This window comes from Cervus canadensis, chromosome 13 (genome assembly GCF_019320065.1).
Source record: "Cervus canadensis isolate Bull #8, Minnesota chromosome 13, ASM1932006v1, whole genome shotgun sequence".
Classification (NCBI taxonomy): Eukaryota; Metazoa; Chordata; class Mammalia; order Artiodactyla; family Cervidae; genus Cervus; species Cervus canadensis.
The window spans coordinates 32,312,608-32,332,859 of NC_057398.1; the positions used below are offsets into that span (position 1 = coordinate 32,312,608).

The 20,252-nt window shown below is 49.5% G+C and overlaps 1 protein-coding gene across 11 annotated transcripts in view; it reads right to left on the reverse strand.

Annotated features, from left to right (window-relative positions):
- Positions 1 to 20,252, reverse strand: part of NPHP4 (nephrocystin 4) — a 138,143-nt gene that overhangs the window by 116,266 nt on the left and 1,625 nt on the right. For all 11 annotated transcript variants that reach the window (XM_043485062.1, XM_043485067.1, XM_043485066.1 and 8 more), the window contains 2 exons: positions 15,367 to 15,547; positions 6,911 to 7,063 (listed from right to left, as the gene is read on the reverse strand). In XM_043485062.1, coding sequence (XP_043340997.1) covers positions 6,911 to 7,063; positions 15,367 to 15,547 — 334 coding nt within the window. The remainder of the gene's footprint in view (positions 1 to 6,910; positions 7,064 to 15,366; positions 15,548 to 20,252) is intronic.

The window sequence follows — 20,252 nt, forward strand, 5'->3', positions numbered from 1 at the left end:
TTCAGGACTGATTTCCCTTAGAATTGACTGGTTTGATCCCCTTGAAGTCCAAGGGACTTCTCAAGAGTCAGCTTAGGCAGGTAGAAAATGCACACCCTGCCCAGGGCCGACCAGCTCGGAAATTCTGTGCAAGTAAAAGCCCTGGGGATGAACCACACAACTCTGTGGCTTCAACCCTTCAGACACCCGGCCGGGAGATCCCCAGAGGAGCCCAGTCACCTAGAACCCAGGTCCCCTACCCCCACCGCACCGCCGTGGGCTTGGTCAGACATCCCAAGCATGATCAAGCAGTTCTGCTAACAAGCCCTCCAGGAACTTCCCTGGTGGTCCAGTGGTAAAGAATCCTCCTTCCAATTCAGGGGACACGTATCCAGTCCCTGGTCAGAGAACTGAGAACCCTGTTCCACATGCCACAGAGCGACTAAGTCCATGCACAACTACTGAGCCCATGCACCACATCAGAAGACCCCGCATGATGCAGCTAGGACCTGACACAGCCAAGTAAACAAATATTTTAAAAACCAAGCCCTCCAGGGTCAGGATGCCTGGCGGCGGCCATGCAGAATACCTGGAAATGCATCAGCTGTCACCGCGGGATTAAACGTTGAAGTCAAGCCCGTCCAATTACCTAGAAAGAAGCCGTGGGACACAGCAGAGTGGGGCTCTGGTCCCCCCACGCCACAGCTCACTCATCCACCCTTGACAAGGTGCCCCCCTGACAGGATAAACTGGTTAATAAATCACAGAAATGCTCCTGTCTTAATGCCTTCATCTTCAAAAACGCCAACATTTTGCCTCAGGGCCGAGGGTCCATTTTTCACACACGTGACAGAATCAAAATTGGGCCTCAGATGAAGACAGGTATTTGTGTAGAGGCTTCGTCCGTGGCTGCCCAGCCGCTCGACCTGCCCTAAGTGACATACACTCTTCCATCCCAGGCTGAAGACAAGGCCGGGGAGAGAGGCACAGAAATTAAACTAGTGCCTTCCAAACAATTTTGTTTTCCTCTTCTTTGACCTCACCACGCTGCCTGTGGGATCTCAGTTCCCCAACCAGGGACTGAACCTGTGGATACATGGTGTCCTAATCACTGGACCACCGAACAACTTTCTTTAGTAAACCTTTAGTAGGGTAGCTTCAGGAAGGTAAATGCACCACATATCCGTCTGCCGCCACAGTCTGTCAGCTCAGCCTTCCACTGGAGGCTCTGAACAGTTTGCTGCACACGACCGGCCGCAAGACTGACTGCTCCAAGAGCAGTGAATCCACGAGCAAAACTCTCCTCCGGGAGATGCAAAATCTCTAATTCCAGTCAGAAGCTTCCACTCATCTGGGGTGGGGCCCGCCATTATTTGCAGGAAAAGAACACAGCTCTGGAGACATCGCCACCCTCCCGCCCGGCCCTCACACCAAGAGCATTATCTGACTCTAAGCGTCTGTGGAGCCAGGGTTGACAAGCTCCCACCGACAGTGACAACGCAAACCCCACCACGGCTGAAATGACCACACATCATCTCGCCCATCTGGGCATTTCCAGGTCCTAACATAATAGCCAGGCACAGAGCAGACCCCCAGCCAGTGTTTGCTGAGTGAGCCCCTACTGCTCCCTGAGAGCTTGCCTGGGAAGAACCTACTGCTTACCCTCCGGACCTTTAGGAGGTGGACCCTGCTGTCCATCAGGCACAGATGATGAATTCAGAGTCAACAGTTTAAACAACTGGCCCAAGACCCCACAGGAGTAAGGATGGAGCAGGACTCAGCCCTTATCCATCTTACATCAGATCCCACTCCCTCAGCCAAAGCCAGACCCACTCCCGCCTGGAGAAGGATGGCTGGGCTTATTCAGAAACAGCAAACCCAGTTACAACCTAAAGCAAAAACAGCCTCAGGAGACTGTGATGAATACACAGAAGCTGACAAATTCAAAGCTTTCTATTGTCCCCACATGTATGTCTATGTGCTCAGACGCTCAGTCGTGACCAACACTTTGCAACCCCATGGACTGTAGCCCACCAGGATCCTCTGTCCATGGGATTCTCCTGGCAAGAATACTGGGGTGGGGTGCCATTCCCTCCTCCAGGGAATCTCCCAGACCCAGGGATCGAACATTCAGCTCTTAAATCTCGTGCAGTGGCAGGCAGATTCTTTACCACTAGCACCACCTGGGAAGCCCACATGGTAGACAATTCAATCACCAAACAACTAAATCCCTATGGAAACATTAAGGAGAGATATCATTTCTCCTTCTATTCATTCACTCACTTCTCTACACGCTCCCGCCCCATTTCTGGCTCAGCGTCCCCAGGAATTGTTTCTGTTGAGCCAGACAGGAAAGAAATCCTCCTAGGTGACATGGCTAAGACCAGGCGCTCTCAGCAAAGACGGCACCCTGGAGCCATGCTGGATTCCTGCTTTGCAAATGGTTTACATCAGGAGCAGCTCCTGGAACATGAGAGTGGGTAAGGAGAGCAGAGGGCATGCTCAGGAACCTGGCGATTAACCAAGTCACTGGGCAGAGCCTGCTGGAGTTTCACTTGGATACACTGACATTTCTTGACAGCATCTACTTGTTTTTTAATTTTATTGAAGCAGAGTTGATTTACAGATGTTGTGTTAATATCTGCTGTATAGCAAAGTGATTCAGTTATACATATATTGTTGCTGTTGTTCAGTCACTACATCATGTTGGACTCTCTGCGGCCCCATGGACTGCAGCAGACCAGGCTCCTCTGTCCTTCACCATCTCCTGGAGTTTGCTCAAACTCATGTCCATCGAGTCAGTGATGCCATCCAACCATCTTATCCTCTGCTGCCCTCTTCTCCTCCTGCCCTTAATCTTTCCCAGCATCAGGGTCTTTTCCAGTGAGTAGGCTCTTTGCATCAGATGGCATATTCTTTTTTATATTCTTTTCCATGATGGTTTATCACATGATATTGAATATATCAATAGTTCCCTATGCTATAAATATAAACCAGTTTGAATCTGCTAACCCCAAACTCCCAATCTTTCCCTCCCCAGCCCCCCACACACCCCTTGGCAACCACAAGTCTGTTCTCTATGTCTGTGAGTCTGTCTGTTTCATAGATACGTTCACTTCTGCCATATTTGATCTGGGTTCTGGCTGCCTGTGAAGAACCACTAGGATTCCTACCCAGTGGCCCGAGTAAAATAAATACAGGAGGAAAAATGAGCCTGTCACTGCAGGCTGAGCGTGGTTAGTTAAGGAAAGAATTTAAGGGAGAATTATGTCCATCGCAGAAAGAAAGTGCAGGAACTGCATGGTGCTTTGGCCTCCCAGATTATTTTTTAAAGATAGCTTTTGAGAGGCTGAAAGAATGATCGACCATCTCAGCGCAAGTGAAGGGTGATTCCTCTCCACCGAGGGCAGCCTCGGAGGAGAACACAGAGTCCTGAGCTCAGAGCTGAGAGGCCTGGAGCTGGTGCCCTGTGGTCCGCCAGGCAGAGCGGGGAGGCTGGGACGAGAGGGGTGTAAGGAATTCATCACTCCCGGAAAGAAACACCTGGCTCGGCTCAAGGCAGGACTCCTTTAGTCCACGGTCTTTCCTACAAGACATTGTTTGCAAAGTAATGAAATAGCATCTTCTGTCAGGGCTGTGCATTACAAGGACAACTCAATCAAAACCCAGAGCCCACATGGTTGATTCATGAGTCTACACAGAGACCAGACAACCACATTGATTTCCAGATGGGCCCCTGCTACCGGCCGCTGGTAACCTCCATCACATCACCCCTGCTGCTGCGGCGGCTGCTGCTGCTAAGTCGCTTCAGTCGTGTCCGACTCTGTGCGACCCCACAGACGGCAGCCCACCAGGCTCCCCCATCCCTGGGATTCTCAAGGCAAGAACACTGGAGTGGGTTGCCATTTCCTTCTCCAGCACATGAAAGTGAAAAGTAAAAGTGAAGTCGCTCAGTCGCATCCGACTCTCAGTGACCCCATGGACTGCAGCCTACCAGGCTCCTCCGTCCATGGCATTTTCCAGGCAAGAGTACTGGAGTGGGGTGCCATTGCCTTCTCCGCATCACCCCTGAGCCACAACCAATGGGTAGAATCAGAAAAGCCCAGGCGATCAGTAAAATCAGAAAAAGATCTTCACCAAATTTCAGAATCATCTCTAAAAAGGGCAAATTGTGTTTCTCTCTATTCCCATAGGTGTGTACACAGAGCTTTGCTCAGATGACACAACCCCATAACCAGACCCTCCGCATATCCAGGCCACCCCGGGAACAAGCCACATTTCATGTGCACATGTACGTCCATGTATACACACACACACACACACACACGGCAAAGGGGAATCTCTGTAGTTCACTAAACTCTGAACGTCAAGGACAAGAGGACAGTGCTGGTGGGGAGGATGCTGCCAAGCGGCCCATCAGGATGGACCGTTCCTGGGGCAGCACTGGCCTCTGCTGCCTGCCTGGGGCATAGCACCTGAACACAGCTCTGGCTGAGCAAGTCCGGGGCCTTGGCATCCCCTCCCAACCAAAACTGCTCTGTTCCCCAGCACTAGCCTCACTTCGATCAGTAACTGAAGGGTGCAGATTCTTCTGAAAACATTAAAGACTGTGGTCCTCCCTAACACATGGCCCTGGTCCCCTCACCCCACTGAGCAGAGCCCAGATGACTGAGCGGCACTCAGCTCCCACAGCTCGGACCAGACATGAACTGAGCTGAAAAGGCCTAGACCCACAGCTCCCAGGATAGGGGGACACCTGAGAATCCTCTCTGGCATGGATGCTGAGCCCTTGATGAGCCCAGAAGGTGGAGCAGCAGCTCTGAAGGCCGTTTCTTACAATGCACCTTCTACTCTGCAGGGCTGTCAGCCACCGAGCTGGTCGGGGTGACAGCAGGCCCTCCGCATGTGGCCTGTCTTGGCGGTGACCGCGCCTACAAGGAAAGCCATGGGGAAGGTCACAGGAGGAGGGTTCATCTTGGGACCCCAGTGGTGGCAGAGTGCTCCTCTGCTGATCTCAGAGGATCACCATCCCCTCGACACAGCAGCACTTCCAACAGAACCTGCAGAGCCCCTCCAACACCAGGGTTAAAACAAGGCTTGAGAACAATCACTGTGGTCAAGGTGTCTGTCACTTACGGCCTCTGACCTGCCAACTGCTCTTCAAGACAGAGACATATATACCGACCTCCAGAGGCAAACAGCAGGGCTGAAACCTCCCCAAGAAGCTGGGAGCCAACCATCCCGTGGTGACTCCCCAGGAGAGGACACAGTCACCGTAGTATCTGTCACCAAGCCAGGTTTTCCAGGTTGTGACTGTCCACTCGAGAAAAAGAATCCAAACAGCCTAGCCCAGGAAGGCGGCACCCCAGCCAGGCTCCCAGCAACATTGGGGCCACCGCACTCCTGCCAGGCCTCGGCAACCCCCAACTGCCCGCCCCAAGACAGAGGCGCAAAGGTGACTCAGTGCAGAAGCTGGGACAGCACCCTAAACAGCTGCCCACGGTCACATGTGGTTTACAACACACAGATTCTCTCTCGATTCAGACACCAGACTGAGGGGCTCAGCATGGGCCATCTGATGGCCGGAACACACCAGTCAAGGTCCTGGTCCCCAGGACACACGTCCCCAAGGCTGTATCTAATTTCCCTGAACCTCTGGGCACAGCATCTCCCTCTCCTGAACGTTCAGTAAGGACTAGTAACGTCAATCCACACTGCACATAGCATCCTGACCGTGGGTGACAGCCAATGCAGAGAAGCCTGGCGGCTTCATGACTGGGCAGGACCATCCCCCACAAACAGGGCAGCTTGCTCGGTTTGGTCACGTACGAGACCTTCCCCAGGACGGCTGCGGCCACCACCACCACCTCTGTTACTCACTGTATGGTCACCTACTGGGCTTCCCTGACTGCGCAGAGAAGAACAAAATCAACACCACACCGACCCTCCAATACTGTTCCCTGCAGGACCCACTGCATTCACGTGCAGCTTGAAGGAGCAGCTGGGAAGAAGACCGCTGGGACACCTCCAGCTCTTGAGGAAAACCCCGTTGTCTCAGGAAGGCCCCTCCCAGCTAGCTACCCGCCAAGCCTACCCTCGGCCGCCCTCCTGCCCCTCACCCCGGGACACAGCTTCTGCCACTCCACTTATCCTGGGCTGGTTCCCTCCATCCCATAAGCTCAGCTACCTGAGACCCTCCTTCACCACCTGCTTATGTCTCCCCTTCTTCCCTAGGGCAGTGGCTGTCAGTCTCCTCTGAGAACTCACCACACCTACACTTGCTGCCGCCTGCCTGGTCAGCAGACTGTAAGTTGTCCAGGGTGAGAACCACATCTGTCCCATCCACCCAGCACCATCGCCTTGGCACCCAGCCCCATGGCGGGCAGACGGCAGGCGCTGGAAGAGACGCTTGTGGGTTTGGTGCAGCTGAACGAGGATGTGACACTCGATCTGCAGGGCGGCCAGACATAGGGTTGCTGCGTGGGCAAGTCTGCAGACACAGACGGGGGCTCCGGGCCCCGCCACCTTCTACCTTGGCAAGGCACCTCATTTCTAAGTCTCAATCTGCTCATCTTAAAAAAAAAAATCCTAAACTGAAAAGAAAGAAAAAGAAGAGGGGAAGTGAATGAGGAAGAAAACTGGGGAAATCTGATGAGATCAATAATTTCCTAACTTTGTTGCCAAAGCTGGAAGTTTCCATGAAGGTGATGAGACCTACATACGTGCCCTCCCACTCCACCCGCCCCCTGCCACCATCCACTCAGGGCACATGGCTGCCACACAAGTTTCTGTCTGGAAACAGATGCTGGCTGCCAGGATGAGCTTTGTGGGAGCTCGGCCTGCTGCTTGGGGCATTCCTGTAGTCTGGGGTGCACTGGTGGTGCCCCCAGGTCTGGGTGGAACCCACACACCTGCCAGCCACTGCACCCACCTCATTGAAGACGATCCTGGCCGGCTGCCCGCTGAGCGGCTCTGCGGGCCTCGACGAGCTCTTCCACGTCCTCCCGAAGAAGTGCCGATAGGTGACATCGAAGAGAGACACACGCAGGTGGCAGCCCACCTCCGATAGCAGCTCCAGCACGCCCTAGGAGACAGAGGGATGGCCCTGAAGGATCCTTAATGTTGCGAGCCTCCCCACAGATGCTGTGGACCATTTGGAGGAAACTGGGCCACTCAGCATCCATCCCCTGGTTTAGGTATCAGGCCCTTCCTTCCAAGGGACGACCTCCCTCCATGGCCCTCCCTTGACCTCTGGAGTCCCACCCAGAACCAGCAAGGCACACAAGAAGCCAAAGCTGTGGAGACAGACACCCATGACACCATGTGGAACCAAGGAAGAGCAAGTTCAGGTGACAACACATGAGATCCTGGATCAAGCCACACCTGAAGCTTATGCTAATGATAGGTCTGTCTTTAAGTGAGTTAACAAATTATCTTTCCTTAGGCTATTTTACTTGGGTTTTTTTTTTGGGGGGGGGTGGGGAGGAGTTATTTGTTATTACCGTTTACAGCCAAATTATTCCCAGTATAACCACAAACTCTAAATCCTCAGCTTGTCAGAATTATTTGGGTGGGTTGGGGTCAGGGTATAAATAAAAGAAAAGCCGATCTTTGAGAACCACAGATACTGACAAGGCACCAGAAACTATACAGACCTGCCCTGTGCCCAGCGGTACCACCTACAGAGGGTTCTGCCTGGGTCTTCAGTGCTGTTACCACCAGCGCACCTGGCAAGAGGGCAGCTCTTACTGTCTATCCAGGACCAGGAATTCTGCTTTCCTTTCACGCAATCATTTAATAAATGTTATTTAAGCATCTATTTTCTGTGTCCACTCTGTGCCAGACACTGTTCTAGGCACTGGAAATGCAACAGGGAATAAAACACACAAAACCTGCGTCCCTGGGGTTCATGTGAAGACAGTGAAACTGGGAGCAGGGGAAGATGGGTGGGTCAGCTCTTTGAAGAAGACGGCCAGGGAAGGGGCTCTGAAAGAGGACATCTAAACTGAGAACTAAGGAGGCAGGGTGGGGTGGACGGGAACCAGGAGTGGACCCTGGGAGAATGAAACAGGCAGAAGGAAGCTCTGGGTGCTCAGGAAAATCATCCTGACTACATGTATATTTTTTGTTGTTTTTAGTCACTAAATCATATCTGACTCTTTTACGACCCTATGGACCGTAGCCCACCAGGCTCATCTGTCCATGGGGTTTCCCAGGCAAGAACACTGGAGTGGGTTTGCCATTTCCTTCTCTAGGGAATCTTCCTGACCCAGGAATCTTCCCACATCTGTTGGGAAGCCACGTATGTTATTTTTGTTGTTTTTCAGTCGCTAAGTCATGTCCGACTCTTTGTGACCCCAGGGATTGCAGCATGCCAGGCTCCCCTGTCCTTCACTATCCCCCGGAGTTTGCTCAAACTCATGTCCATGTATGTGTATTTACATTAACTAATTGCTCTCACTTTCTGGTTCTAAGTGTCCCTAGTGCTCTGGCACCTGGAGCCTCCCTGATGGGAAGAGGCTGTCCTGCCCAGGGCCAGCTATTTCCCAGTGATAGTAAACAACCTGCTTTCAAGTCCACACCCCACTTGCCCTCGTCTGGCTCACACTCGAGGAGACAATATCTTTCCACCCCAACAATCCCAGAACTAGACCCAGGCAACTAGTTCCTCCAACCCAGAGGCCAATGAACTAACTCAAACTGGCCAGTCCTAAGTGTGTGCAGCTGCTTACCCGGCCTTGCCCATCCCTTCCCACAAAAACCATGAAACAGGCCTTTTCCCCAGCTCTCCCCTCACCCCACTGCCTCCCTACTGACCCAATCGCTTCCCAGTGGGACCCTTTGGGGATGTGTGCCCCCTCCCCTGGGGAGCCCAGAGGAAGAAACTATCTTTTCAGTGGCAATCACCCCACTCTGCTGGCCCCACCACACCTGAATAAAAACAAAAGCCAAGGTGCATTTCAAAACAGAGCACCCAGTGATTTCCCTGGTGGTCCAGTGGTTAAGACTCTGAGCTTCCAAGGCTAAGGGCACTGGATTGATCCCTGGTCAGGGAACTAAGATCCCACATGTGGCACACAGTGGCTGAAGTTTTTTTTAAATACTAAAACAAAAAATTTAATAAAACAGAATGGGATTGCGTTTAATCGGAGAAGGGGCAGGAGCCACCCATGCAGGCCACTTCTACTCCAAACAGGATGACGGGTCAGGGAAAGAGCCTGAGAGGCAGTGACACCACCTGATTCGGGATTCCACGGAAATCAGCCCAACGTGAGGTGAAGTGTGTGTTAACTAAATCGGGGGTGGGATCCTTCCACAGTTTATGTGGATGTCAGATCATCATGCTGGGCACTCCAAGTATCCTATGGCTTCATCAGTTATACCTCAGTAAAGGAGAAAGAAAACCACTCCAGCTCCATGTGGGGATGAGAACACAGGGGGAGGACGTGAGGAGTTGGGGTGAGGAGGTGGCATATTCGGGGTGTCCGTGAAGGAACTGCCGAGGGCCCTGGCGATGGCGGGGTGTGGAATATGAGGGGAAGAGAAACAGGGAGGACCAGCTGGTGGCCGCCTGCCCGCCCAGCCTCCCAGGTCCAGCAGGTGAGTCCCAGCAAATGGGAGCAGCTGGCAGAGGGGTGGTGTCGTGTGTGGAGGTGGGGAGTGTGCCAACAGGTCTGGGGGGATCTTGAGCCCAGACCCTCATCTCTCCCCTCCAGCACTGTTCCTCACTCTGCTCCCTGCCCCCATGGAGCCCCTTTACTGCACTCACCCCCACTCCCATGAGGTCCTGACCAAGGAGGCCCTCCCTGACCCCCACCATCCAGACCCTCATCCTCTGATCCCGCTTTATATCAGTATCTCCCATGCTTCTAAGTTGTCTGTTTACGTCGGTCTCAGCTCTGGGGGGGGGAGGGATGAGAGCCTGGAATATTCTCCTCCTGCTGATGCTCAGGACTGGAGACCAAACCATGTAAGGGGTGGGGGGGCTCAGTGTGCACACCTCCCCAGGGCCTGGGCCTCCCCTCGCTACAGGTACCACCCAGGGCACCACCGTTAGCCCCCTTGGCCCCCTCACCACGCTCTCAGGGAGGTGACCAGCAGCCAGGACCAGGGAACTCCCAGATCACCGGGGAGCTGGGTCTTCTCCCAGCCTCCACACCCCGACCACCCCCTCCACCTCTCTGAGACTCTGTGCTCAACTCTACTCAGGTAGGTTTCTAGCTGTCTCCTCATGCTGGACAGAGAGCTATGAAGATAGAGTTGGGCAGGGCGGGGGCGGGGGTGGTCACCCTCGTGTCCCCTGCACAGCTCCAAACACACAGTAAATACCAAGTGAAACAGTCATTCCAAAGGAAAGAATTAGGTTGGTCCAAAAGTTTGTTTGGGTTTTTCTGTAATTATCTTACGGGAAAACTTGAATGAACTTTTGGGCCAACCCAGTAATCAACATTCATGGTAAAATGAAACTAAACCAAAAAGGTAAATAAAAAGTAAGAAAAACATACCAAAATGACTAATAAGTGATTTGAGTTCAAAATTAGTATGTAATATTTTTAGCCAACACCTTTTATAGGGAAGTTTGCTATTATCTAAAGCTACCAATTCTCAAAATAACTAAAACTTTACAAATCTGTAAGATCATCTAGACTGAACTTTTGACTTTTTCCCTACTCAATCTTTTAATCGTGGCTGATTTTTGTGTGTAAAACCAACTTTGCATTCCTGTGATAAACCCCACCATGATGTCTTACCTTCTGTATACATTGCTGGATCTGATGTCCTAATATATTAAGGAATTTTGTGTCAGCATTCATAAGAGATGGCAATCTGTACTTTTCATGTCCTTGTCCAGTTTGGGTATCAAGGTTATGATGGCCTCAAAATAAACACCTGAGAACAATTCCCTCCTACTCTATTTTCTGAGTGTTGGTCTACAATTGGTATTATTTCTTCCTTTAATATTTTATTAAATTCAACAGTGAAGTCATTTAAGTTTGGAAATGTTTTAATTATGAATTGAGTTTCTTTAATAAATGTGGGGCTATTTAAGTGGGAATTTGTTGTATGACTCAAGGAACTCAAACCCAGAGGGGTGGGATGGGGTGGGAGGTGGGAGGGAGGCTCAAGAGGGAAGGGACATATGTATACTATGGCTGATCCATGTTGATGTATGGCAGAAACCAACACAATAGTGTTATTATCCTTCAATTAAAAATAAATTAAGAAAAAAATGAATAAAGAAAAAATATACAGGGCTATTTAGATTTTCTATTTCTTCTGGTGTCACTTTTGGTAAATTGTGCTTTACAAGAAATTTATCCATTTCATCTAAGTTTTTATTGGCACATAAGTTACTCATAATGTCCCTTGATTATCTTTTTAATGTCTGTAGGATATGTGGTGATCCCCCTTCTTCCTCTCCTAATAATGATAATCTGTGTCTCTTCTCTCTTCTCATGATCAGTCTTGCTACAGGTTTATCAATATTATTAATCTTTTCAAAGAACCAACTTCTAGCTTTACTGATTTTCTCTATTATTTGCCCTTTATTGATTTCTGCCCATATATTTCCTATTTCCTTCTTCTCTTTTCTTTGGTTTTAATTTATTCCTTTTGTCTAGATTCTTAAGGAGAAAGCAGAGATTGTTGATTTTACACAGGCAGACCTCAGAGACAGAGGGTTCAGTCCCAGACCACTGCAATAAAGCAAATATCACAATAAAGTGAGTCACATGGATTTTTTGTTTCCCAGTGCATATAAAATTATGTTTATACTATACTGTAATCTATTAAGTGTACAGTAGCATTGTGTCTAAGAAAACAATGTACATACTTTAATTTGAAAACAATTTATTGCTAAAAAATACCAACTATCATCTGAGTCTTCAGTGAGTCATCAAAGATCATTGATGACAGGTCACCATAACACAGATAATAATAATGAAAAAGCTTGAAATATTGCAAGATTACCAAAATGTAGCAGAGAAATAAAATAAGCAAATGCTGGGAAAATGGCACTGATGGACTTTCTCCATGCAGAGTTGTCAAAAACCTTCAATTTGTGGGGGGAAAAAAACAATATCTACAAAGCACTGTAAAATGAGGTATGCCTGCATTTTTCGTCTTTTCTAATGTAGTTATATAAAGTTGTAAGTTTCCCTCAAAGGGCTGCATTAACTGCATCCCACAAATCTTGATATATTCTTATACCACTTAGTTCCAATTACTTTCTAATCTCTCTCTGAATTCTTTGACCCAAGGGTTACTAGTGACCAGAGTGTTGTTTAAATTTTCTACTATTTGGAGATTTTCTGGTTATCTTATTGTTACTGATTTTTTAACTTAATAATATATTGGTCAGTGAACATATTCTTCATAATTTCAATTCCTTTAAATTTATTGGGATTTATTTTCATGACCAAGCATATTATCTATTTCTGTAAATGTTCCACAGGCACTTGAGAAGGTGTATTTTATTTGTTGGGTATAGTGTTTTCACGATGACAATTCAGTCAAGGTGGTTGGCGGTGTTCTGATCTTTCACACCCTAATGATGTTTTTTTTTGGGGTGGGGGGGAGTCTATTCGTTCTATCACTTATTGAGAGAGTTAAAAGCTACCAATTATAAAGGTGAATCTAAATGCAGTTCCCTTTGGTTCTACAAACTTTGCTTCATGGATTTGAAAGCTGTGCTGCTGGGTGCTGGGCACAAATGAGATATAACAGCAGGCCAGTTAGTCTTTAATGTGCTGGCTTACAGGTCTGGCCCTTGGCTGGAGTTTGCAGTCTGGGGACACAGACTTCCCCACCACCCTAATGGATTGGAATGGCTTACTAGTACTAAACTTCTTGTACAAAGTGATTTATGCTGATCACTTGCTTTCCTTCTGGAACTCTGGAATCCTACTACGTGCTAGGCAAAGTGTGTCTACATGACCAGTTCCCAAAAAGCCTGTTGGGAGTCATACATTACAACCTATTGGCACTGAGTCTCTGACAAGCTTCCTTGGTTGGCAGGATGTCACAGGTATTGTCCCAGCTCGTTGCTGTAATGTGTCTTGTGGGAATCCCATGGCAGAGGACCCTGGGAGTTCATACCCATTGCCTCCCATATGCCATTCCCTTGGCTGATCTTACTCTATTTTTTCACTGAAACAATTCTTTCCTTTGAAGATGACTATGTGCTGAGTCATGTCAAGTCCTCCTAGTCCATCACCAAACCTGAGGGTGACTTTGGGGGCTCCCATCACAGGCACACACACATTTAGGGCCGTCACGTCTTCCTGTCACTGTCAGTATGAGACATCCCTTTATCTCTGGTGATATGCTTCACCTTGAACTCTACTTTGTCTGAAATTAGTACAGCCACAAAGCTTTCTAATACTTAAGAGTTTACATTGGTATCTTTTTTTCCATTCTTTTCCTTTCATACATATGATTTGAAGACATATATCTAATGTCTTCATGTTTAAACTGTGATTTTTTTATAAACAACCTAGAAGTGGGTTTTAAATGTTAGCTTTTACTGTATGACTCTATTCTACAGACAGTGTGCATTTTTAAAAATTATTTCAGTGCCATTATCCATTATCATAATGTCTATAAAAGCAAACACCTGGAGTCAGAACAAGTGGTCATTTTAAGGAAGGACCAAAAGAATGGATGACAGGTCATTCATACAGGAAAAGCTATGCTGTCTTAAGGAAGAATAAGAAATTCTTTATGAAATGACATGAACAGTCTATAACATATATGTGAGGGAAGGGGGAGTTGTTTGTTTTTGTTTATTTTGTTTTTCAAAGAATCTCATTTTGATCCTTTCTTTCCCAGAAATCCCTGAAGAAACACAATTATGTGACTTTCGTGAAAGTATTGACTTTATCTTTGGGAAGGAAGTAAAGATGACCCACATTTACCAATGTATAATACATACTGTTAAGAATATTAAGATATAGAATACAGCAATAAGCGACCATTCATGCCAAAAAAAGAGAAAAATATACAAGCATATTTATTTGTTGTGGTTGCTTAGAATGTCTGAAAGGTTGTACAGAAAACAGGTTAATACCGGCTATATCCAGGATGAGACAGCCATAGGACAATACACTTACCCTGTGTGCCCTCTTGTATTTTGAACTATAGGAATTACCTTTTTGAAAACAAGTTAAAATGCATTAATAAAGTAAAATAGAAAAATAAAAGAAATTTCCTTTGTAAAATTCCTAGGAAAGAGGCAACTGCCGTCTACTATCTCATGAGCCCCTGGAGGCAGGGCTGATGGAGCCAATCTCCCTAGCTTGGAGTCCCAGCTGGCCAGCTCCCAGCTGGATCTGTGTTACCCTAGGCATCTGACTCCACGTCTCTCATGTTGCTTCCTCTTCTGTAAAATGGGGATAATAATGTTACCTACTTCGTAGGGCTGTCGTGAGGATGAAGTGAACCAATACAAGTAAAGCGCTAAGAAGTAAAGTTGTTGGGGACGTCCCTGGCAGTCCAGTGGTTAAGCCTCTGCACTTCCAATGCAGTGGACAGGGGTTCGATCCCTGGCTGGGGAATGAGGATCCTATATGGCACGCAGTGTGGTCAAAAAATAAAACAAGTAAAGCTGTAACAGCAGTAATCACTGCAGTATCTACACGGCAGCAAACACACAGCAGGTGCTCAATCACGGGGTTTGAAGTGATGATGTAGGATGTGAGCGATTTAACATTAGGTTATTCTCAGACCTAGTGCTCAGACAACTCTGAATGCAAGGAGAATTGCTCTGCCAATTACAGAGGAAGAAGATACGGTCTCACCAAGCCACACCCTACAAGCTGCGTGCTCACAGTGGCAGGCCTGGATCCTTCCTGTGCATTCCCCCAGGACCCTGGGCCTCCCCAGGACTGTACAATCATGTGGGTGTTCCGTGGAGGCACAGAGACACCAGCTTCTCCAGCAAGTTCCCTGCCAGCTGAGGGCAGAGATGGACACAGGGCCCCAGAGCGAGGGCCTGAGTGTGCAAAGGCGGTAATACCTCCACCTCACATCTCCCAGGATGCCCAGAGCTCCACCCCTGCAGTTCTAACCCCCAGGCCGTGCTGAGCCACGCACAAGGCCAGCCTTTGCAAACAGCCTGGCCAAGAAATAACTCAGGAAATCGAATTATCCGAGTTTTTGGATTGCTCCACTGTAGGCAGCAAGAAGCCTTGAGTCAGGGTCAAAAGTGCTGACTGAGTCGCTGAATCACGTACCCTCTTTGCTGATGGGCCACTTTGCCTCCAAATGCTGCTACCACCTGGAGTGATGGGCCCAGTGAAAGACTCAGATAAACACGTGAAAATCGATATTGTATCAGCTGAGAGCGGTGACAGCATGCATTTGACAGTAAAGAGTCGGTTTCTTTACCTGCTTAATTTGCGGGCCATCGAGCCACTTCAGAACACACTGAAACGCCGTCGACTCCTTCGCAGGCTGGCGTGCTCTCTGTGGGTGCGGAGGGACCAGCAGGTTTTGGTCAAAGATCCTGCGCCAGTCGTGCATTCTGCTGGCCCCCAGGTCCCTGGGGCCTCTGGGATTACCTGCACCACTGGCGTTCAAATAAATAATAGAGTTATGAGGGCCCCAGCGCTTAGAGAACCTCCCACTAATACCAGGGGAACCACCATCCCGGTGACCCATACTCTGCGACCTCCCCAACCCCCACTGCAGCCAAGGACTGGCATCCATGCCACCTTCCCCTGGCCAATCAGAGCACGCCTACCCCAGCCTCAGTGACTGGTTTAGGACGACCACGTGCTCTGTCCAGCTATGGAGGTGGAGCCCTGCACAAGGGCACCAGGCCTTGGGAACTGGGGCGCTTAGAGGGGCCTGGGGGGCATGACCCACTCAGAGCCAATAAGATGTGAGCTCAGAGCTTCTGTTGGTTCTGTTGCAAGAACACTCTCCTCTGGGGCCTTCAGAGCAGAGAGGCCATCAGCTCGGAGCTTGCAAGGGGGACACCACAGGAGTGGCCGCCTTGAGACACATACAAAAAGGCAGGCAGCGTGGGAGCAAGGCCAGCAGTCCAGATGTCACCACGAGCCCTGGCTCAAGGGGACCCTGGAGTCCAGCACCCAGGACAGCCAAGCCACAGACAGTCCTGCTGGTGGAGCCAAGTGGGGACAGACTGGGTGTTCGGGGTGTCTTGGCAATGAGGTTCAATCAAGATTTTATCTGCCTTCTGGCAGAGGAGGATCTGAACCTTCTCAAGACTGTCTTCAGCTGAAACAGAATCGTAAGTCCTTGGCCTTGATAAGAGGCCGAATTCTACCAAAATGGCCAGCAAGGAGAAAGAGCAGTGGGTTTGGTCTTCTAAGACAGCAGGTCTCTAAATGCAGTCCACAAACCCCCGAGGTTCCCGGAGGTGGTCAAGGGCTCCAGAGGCCTAGAGCTATTTTCACAACCTCCAGATGCCATCTGAGTCTTTCACTGGGTTGGCATTTGTGCTGACAGTGCCAAGGCAATGGTGGGTGAAGCTACTAGGGCCCCATCACCTCCCGAGACAGCGGCAACCAAAGCCCACAGCCACGCTGTGCTCTGTGCCCCTCACAGCACAGAGTCCAGCAGCTTTGCTTAATAAGGTCCCTGGGGAGGCTGTGCACACTATGGATTTTATTACATCTTGACTTGACCCTTGAGGATGCGTGCTTTTAACATTCCGTGATAAAAGGGGGTAAAGCACAAAAAGCATTTCTGCTGCCAAATGAAGGACCAGGGTCACCCCAGGGTAAGACAGGCATGATCACTGGGCTGCGTGTTGAACTGCCTCCTTCCTGCACTCAGCAACACCATTCTTACTAAAAGAACAGCTCAGAGACAAACAATGGTGATTCAGAAGTGGGAGCTTCAAACACAGTCTGAACAAAATGAACCTGTCACTTCAAGGTAAACTCATAAAAACTGAGCTTTCGGGCAAAATTCAGAATTGGGAAAATCTGTGCCCTCCACTGTGAGCCTGACAGCTTCATAACTCTTGAAGACTTTCCTGACAAGATGGGTAGTGCTGGGAACGAAAAGTGAGCTTTTGAAATTGTGTGAGTAGATGTGTCAATATTTGGAAGATCTGCCTAACTCAGAAGCAGTTATTGTCCAAGAGAACAAGCACAATGATGTAAAATCTTGCATGGGGGAATGATCCACCCAAAGTGCGATGCAAACCAGAGGATTTAATGTAACAGTGTGAAAGTTTTCAGACAGGGTGTCAACCTCTGCTCGCAAGAAACCCTTAAGGAACGATCGCTTGAGTTTGGGTACAGCATAGAAGCAGTTCTCTAAGGGCTCCCCCCTGCCCATCAGCATCTCCTTCAAATCCTTCAAGCAAAATGACTCAACACAATAGACTCAACAGAGAAGCTGTACCAGTGAAGCAGCGCCCAGCAGTCTGTGGGCCAGACGTTAAAGGGATTCACAATCATGCAAAAGAAAACAAAGCAAAACCCAAAAGGGGGTCTTCCTTGGTGGTCCAGTGGCTAATACTCTGTGCTCCTAATGCCGGGGGTACAGGTTCAATCCCTGGTCAGGGAACTAGATCCCACATGCTGCAACTAAAGATCCTGCATGCTGCAACGAAGACCCGGCACAGCCAAATAAAATATTTCAAAAACAAACACACAAAACAACCCCACTCTTCTTGCTAATGTTTTTGTTTCAGAAAACATGGCTGGCTTTCATTAAAAATATATTTTTTTATGTTAACACGTAACAGGTCTACTGTTTTTAAATGAATTAATAACACTGTCAACATTTCTCCACAATAAATGTTGTTAGGCATCACTCACATTTTAGGAAGTTATTTGGAGTCCTCAATCATTTTTTAAAGCATAAAGCAGCGTGACACTAAAACGCTGGAGAGAGGTTGCTCTAAAGGGACTCGAAATGCAGGGCTTCAGGCAGCCGGCCCACCCTCTACACTCACAGGCTGTGCTGGGAATGCAGGGGGGCCCTGGAGGTATGAATGCGACTGGCCCCCCTGAGATGCTCTCCCATACCCAGTGGGCCTCAGTGTGGGGTCCGGCCCCCATTGGAACACCACCCCGACCCTACACACATCTCCTTGGGCCTTCAGATCCAGACTGTTACTGTATGAACAATAAGGCACACACGCCGGTTTATGTGGGGTTTTTTCCTTTGTGGGTTATGTCTGTCTGCTCAATACCCCTTGTTTTGCGGAACTACCCTCCCCAGTTCTGGCCTGAGGGCTTCGGGGCTGGTCTCAGAGATGACATACACTGTGTGTGTCTTCACTGGGACCCCAGCCACGGCGCCCTCTGGACAGGCTATCTCCCAGGGCCAGCTCCTCTGTGCTTCTGCACCCAGCAGGCTTCTGTGCTTTTGGTCAGAGCACATATCAGCTGCACATATTAGCACATACCTGCTCCCTGGCCCACTGCTTGCAGAAGGAAACCTACTCTCCTGGGGCCTTGATACTGCACTTAGCATCAGAGCTCAATTAATTCAGCCCTGAAACTGAAGTTTCAATAAACTTGTCTCCCCAGTTTTTCTCTTTTTCAGGGAAATGTTTCATCATTGACATTAGTTATAAAATTGAGAGGTTTATTCCTGCAAAGTGAGAGCCTTCACAGGCTGGGGGATAACTCCACAGCAAAGCCCTTTCGGCCTCAGAAGCACATGTAGGGAAACACTCTACGGAAGGAGCCCCCAATGGCGGTGTTTCCTGGCTCCAGGACAGCGCCTCCTTTGTAGGTGGCTCCAGATGTTGCTCCCTCGCCCCAGATCCCTAACCTAGTACATCCCCCGACTTCCCTGGGTGACGAGGGGACCCAATACCACATTTGGCAGGACCAGTTGTGATGACAGGATGGCACTGCAGGAGACGCGCTGGGACGAAAGGCAGGTCTCCCAAGATCAAAGCTCTGAGCCAGGCAGGTGGAGGCAGATGGTGGAGATGGAGCGACTACTGGAGTGAGTGAGGGAGGGAGAGGTGACTCCTGAGACACAGGCTCCTGGGAGGAGGAGCCTGGATGGTCCCCGGGGCTCCGTTACACACAGAGGTCTTCCCCTCCTGCCCCACCCCCCACCCAGGGCCCCAAACGGCTCTCACCCAGCCCACACTCCCGTACACTCCATCCAGCCCGTGCTTCAGTTCCTCCCATTCAGCATGCCTTCTATCCCCCCTGACAGGCACACACACCCCTGGATGAGTCTTCCTCTGGTGCCACCTCCCCAGGAAAGCACCTCCACCCACACATACACCCTCGAACTGGACCCTATCACAGAAGAGTCACCCAGCTTCCCCAGGCTACATGGTCACTGTCATCCTGCAGGACTGAGCTCCATGAGGTTAGGACTAGGTCCTCAGTGTAAACCTTTCTAATGATTAGGTCAATCATTCAGTTATGCTGGAGAGGAATGAAGAAAGCTGCAGAGGAAGGCAGAGGGGCCTTTGGGGCCAGATGAACCATAAAGAGAAAACTAGGAGGGCCCCGTGCCTTGAGGCCAAGAAAAGGGCACAAGGGGCTCTCCAGAGGAAGGAGGAAGAAAAGGCACCAACTTTTATTGAGTCCTTATCATGAGCGAGGCACTCACATTTTCATATTTGCTATTGCAATAACTCTGGAAGATAAGTACCACTATTGTCTCCTTCTTACAGATGTGAAAAGTGAGATCCTGAGGTTAAACAGCTAGCCTGAAACCATATAGTCAGTCGTACAAACGTCAAAGCCATTATAACCTATGCTGGCCCCTCTGCCCACCAAGGCCAGGAGAAGCCCCCAAGGGCAAAGTGAGAGCAAAGAGGTCGAGGAGCCTGGGCTGATCCTTACTCTCCTCTCTGACTTCTGCAAAGTCTCTTGCCCTCCCAGCATCTATCTCCCACCTACAAAAGGAGGGGGGCCTCTGAAGCTCCCTGGAGGTCTTTGCTGCTGCAGACCTACCTGATCAACAAATATTCACCAAGCACCTGTTCTGTCCTAGTACGGTGAAGCGGACTGTCAAATACCCTGTCTTCAAGAATCTAAATATCCAGTGGAGAAAAGACTAGGGGGCAAGCCTGAGCAGCGCACACAAGACAAGCCTAACCCAGTCTCCTTTTTTTGGGCAAGGTGGGGGGATGGAGAAGAGGAGGGACCCAGGCACTGCAGAGGTCAGCTGGGCTGAGGTCTCATCAGCAGTGGTTCACCAAGGAAAGGGAGGGACAGGAGCCACAAGGAACCTCCCAGGCACAAGGAAGCTTCCCTCCCAGACACGAAAGAGATCTGGCCTGCCTGAACCCTGAAAGCTTAGGAGCTTTTTTG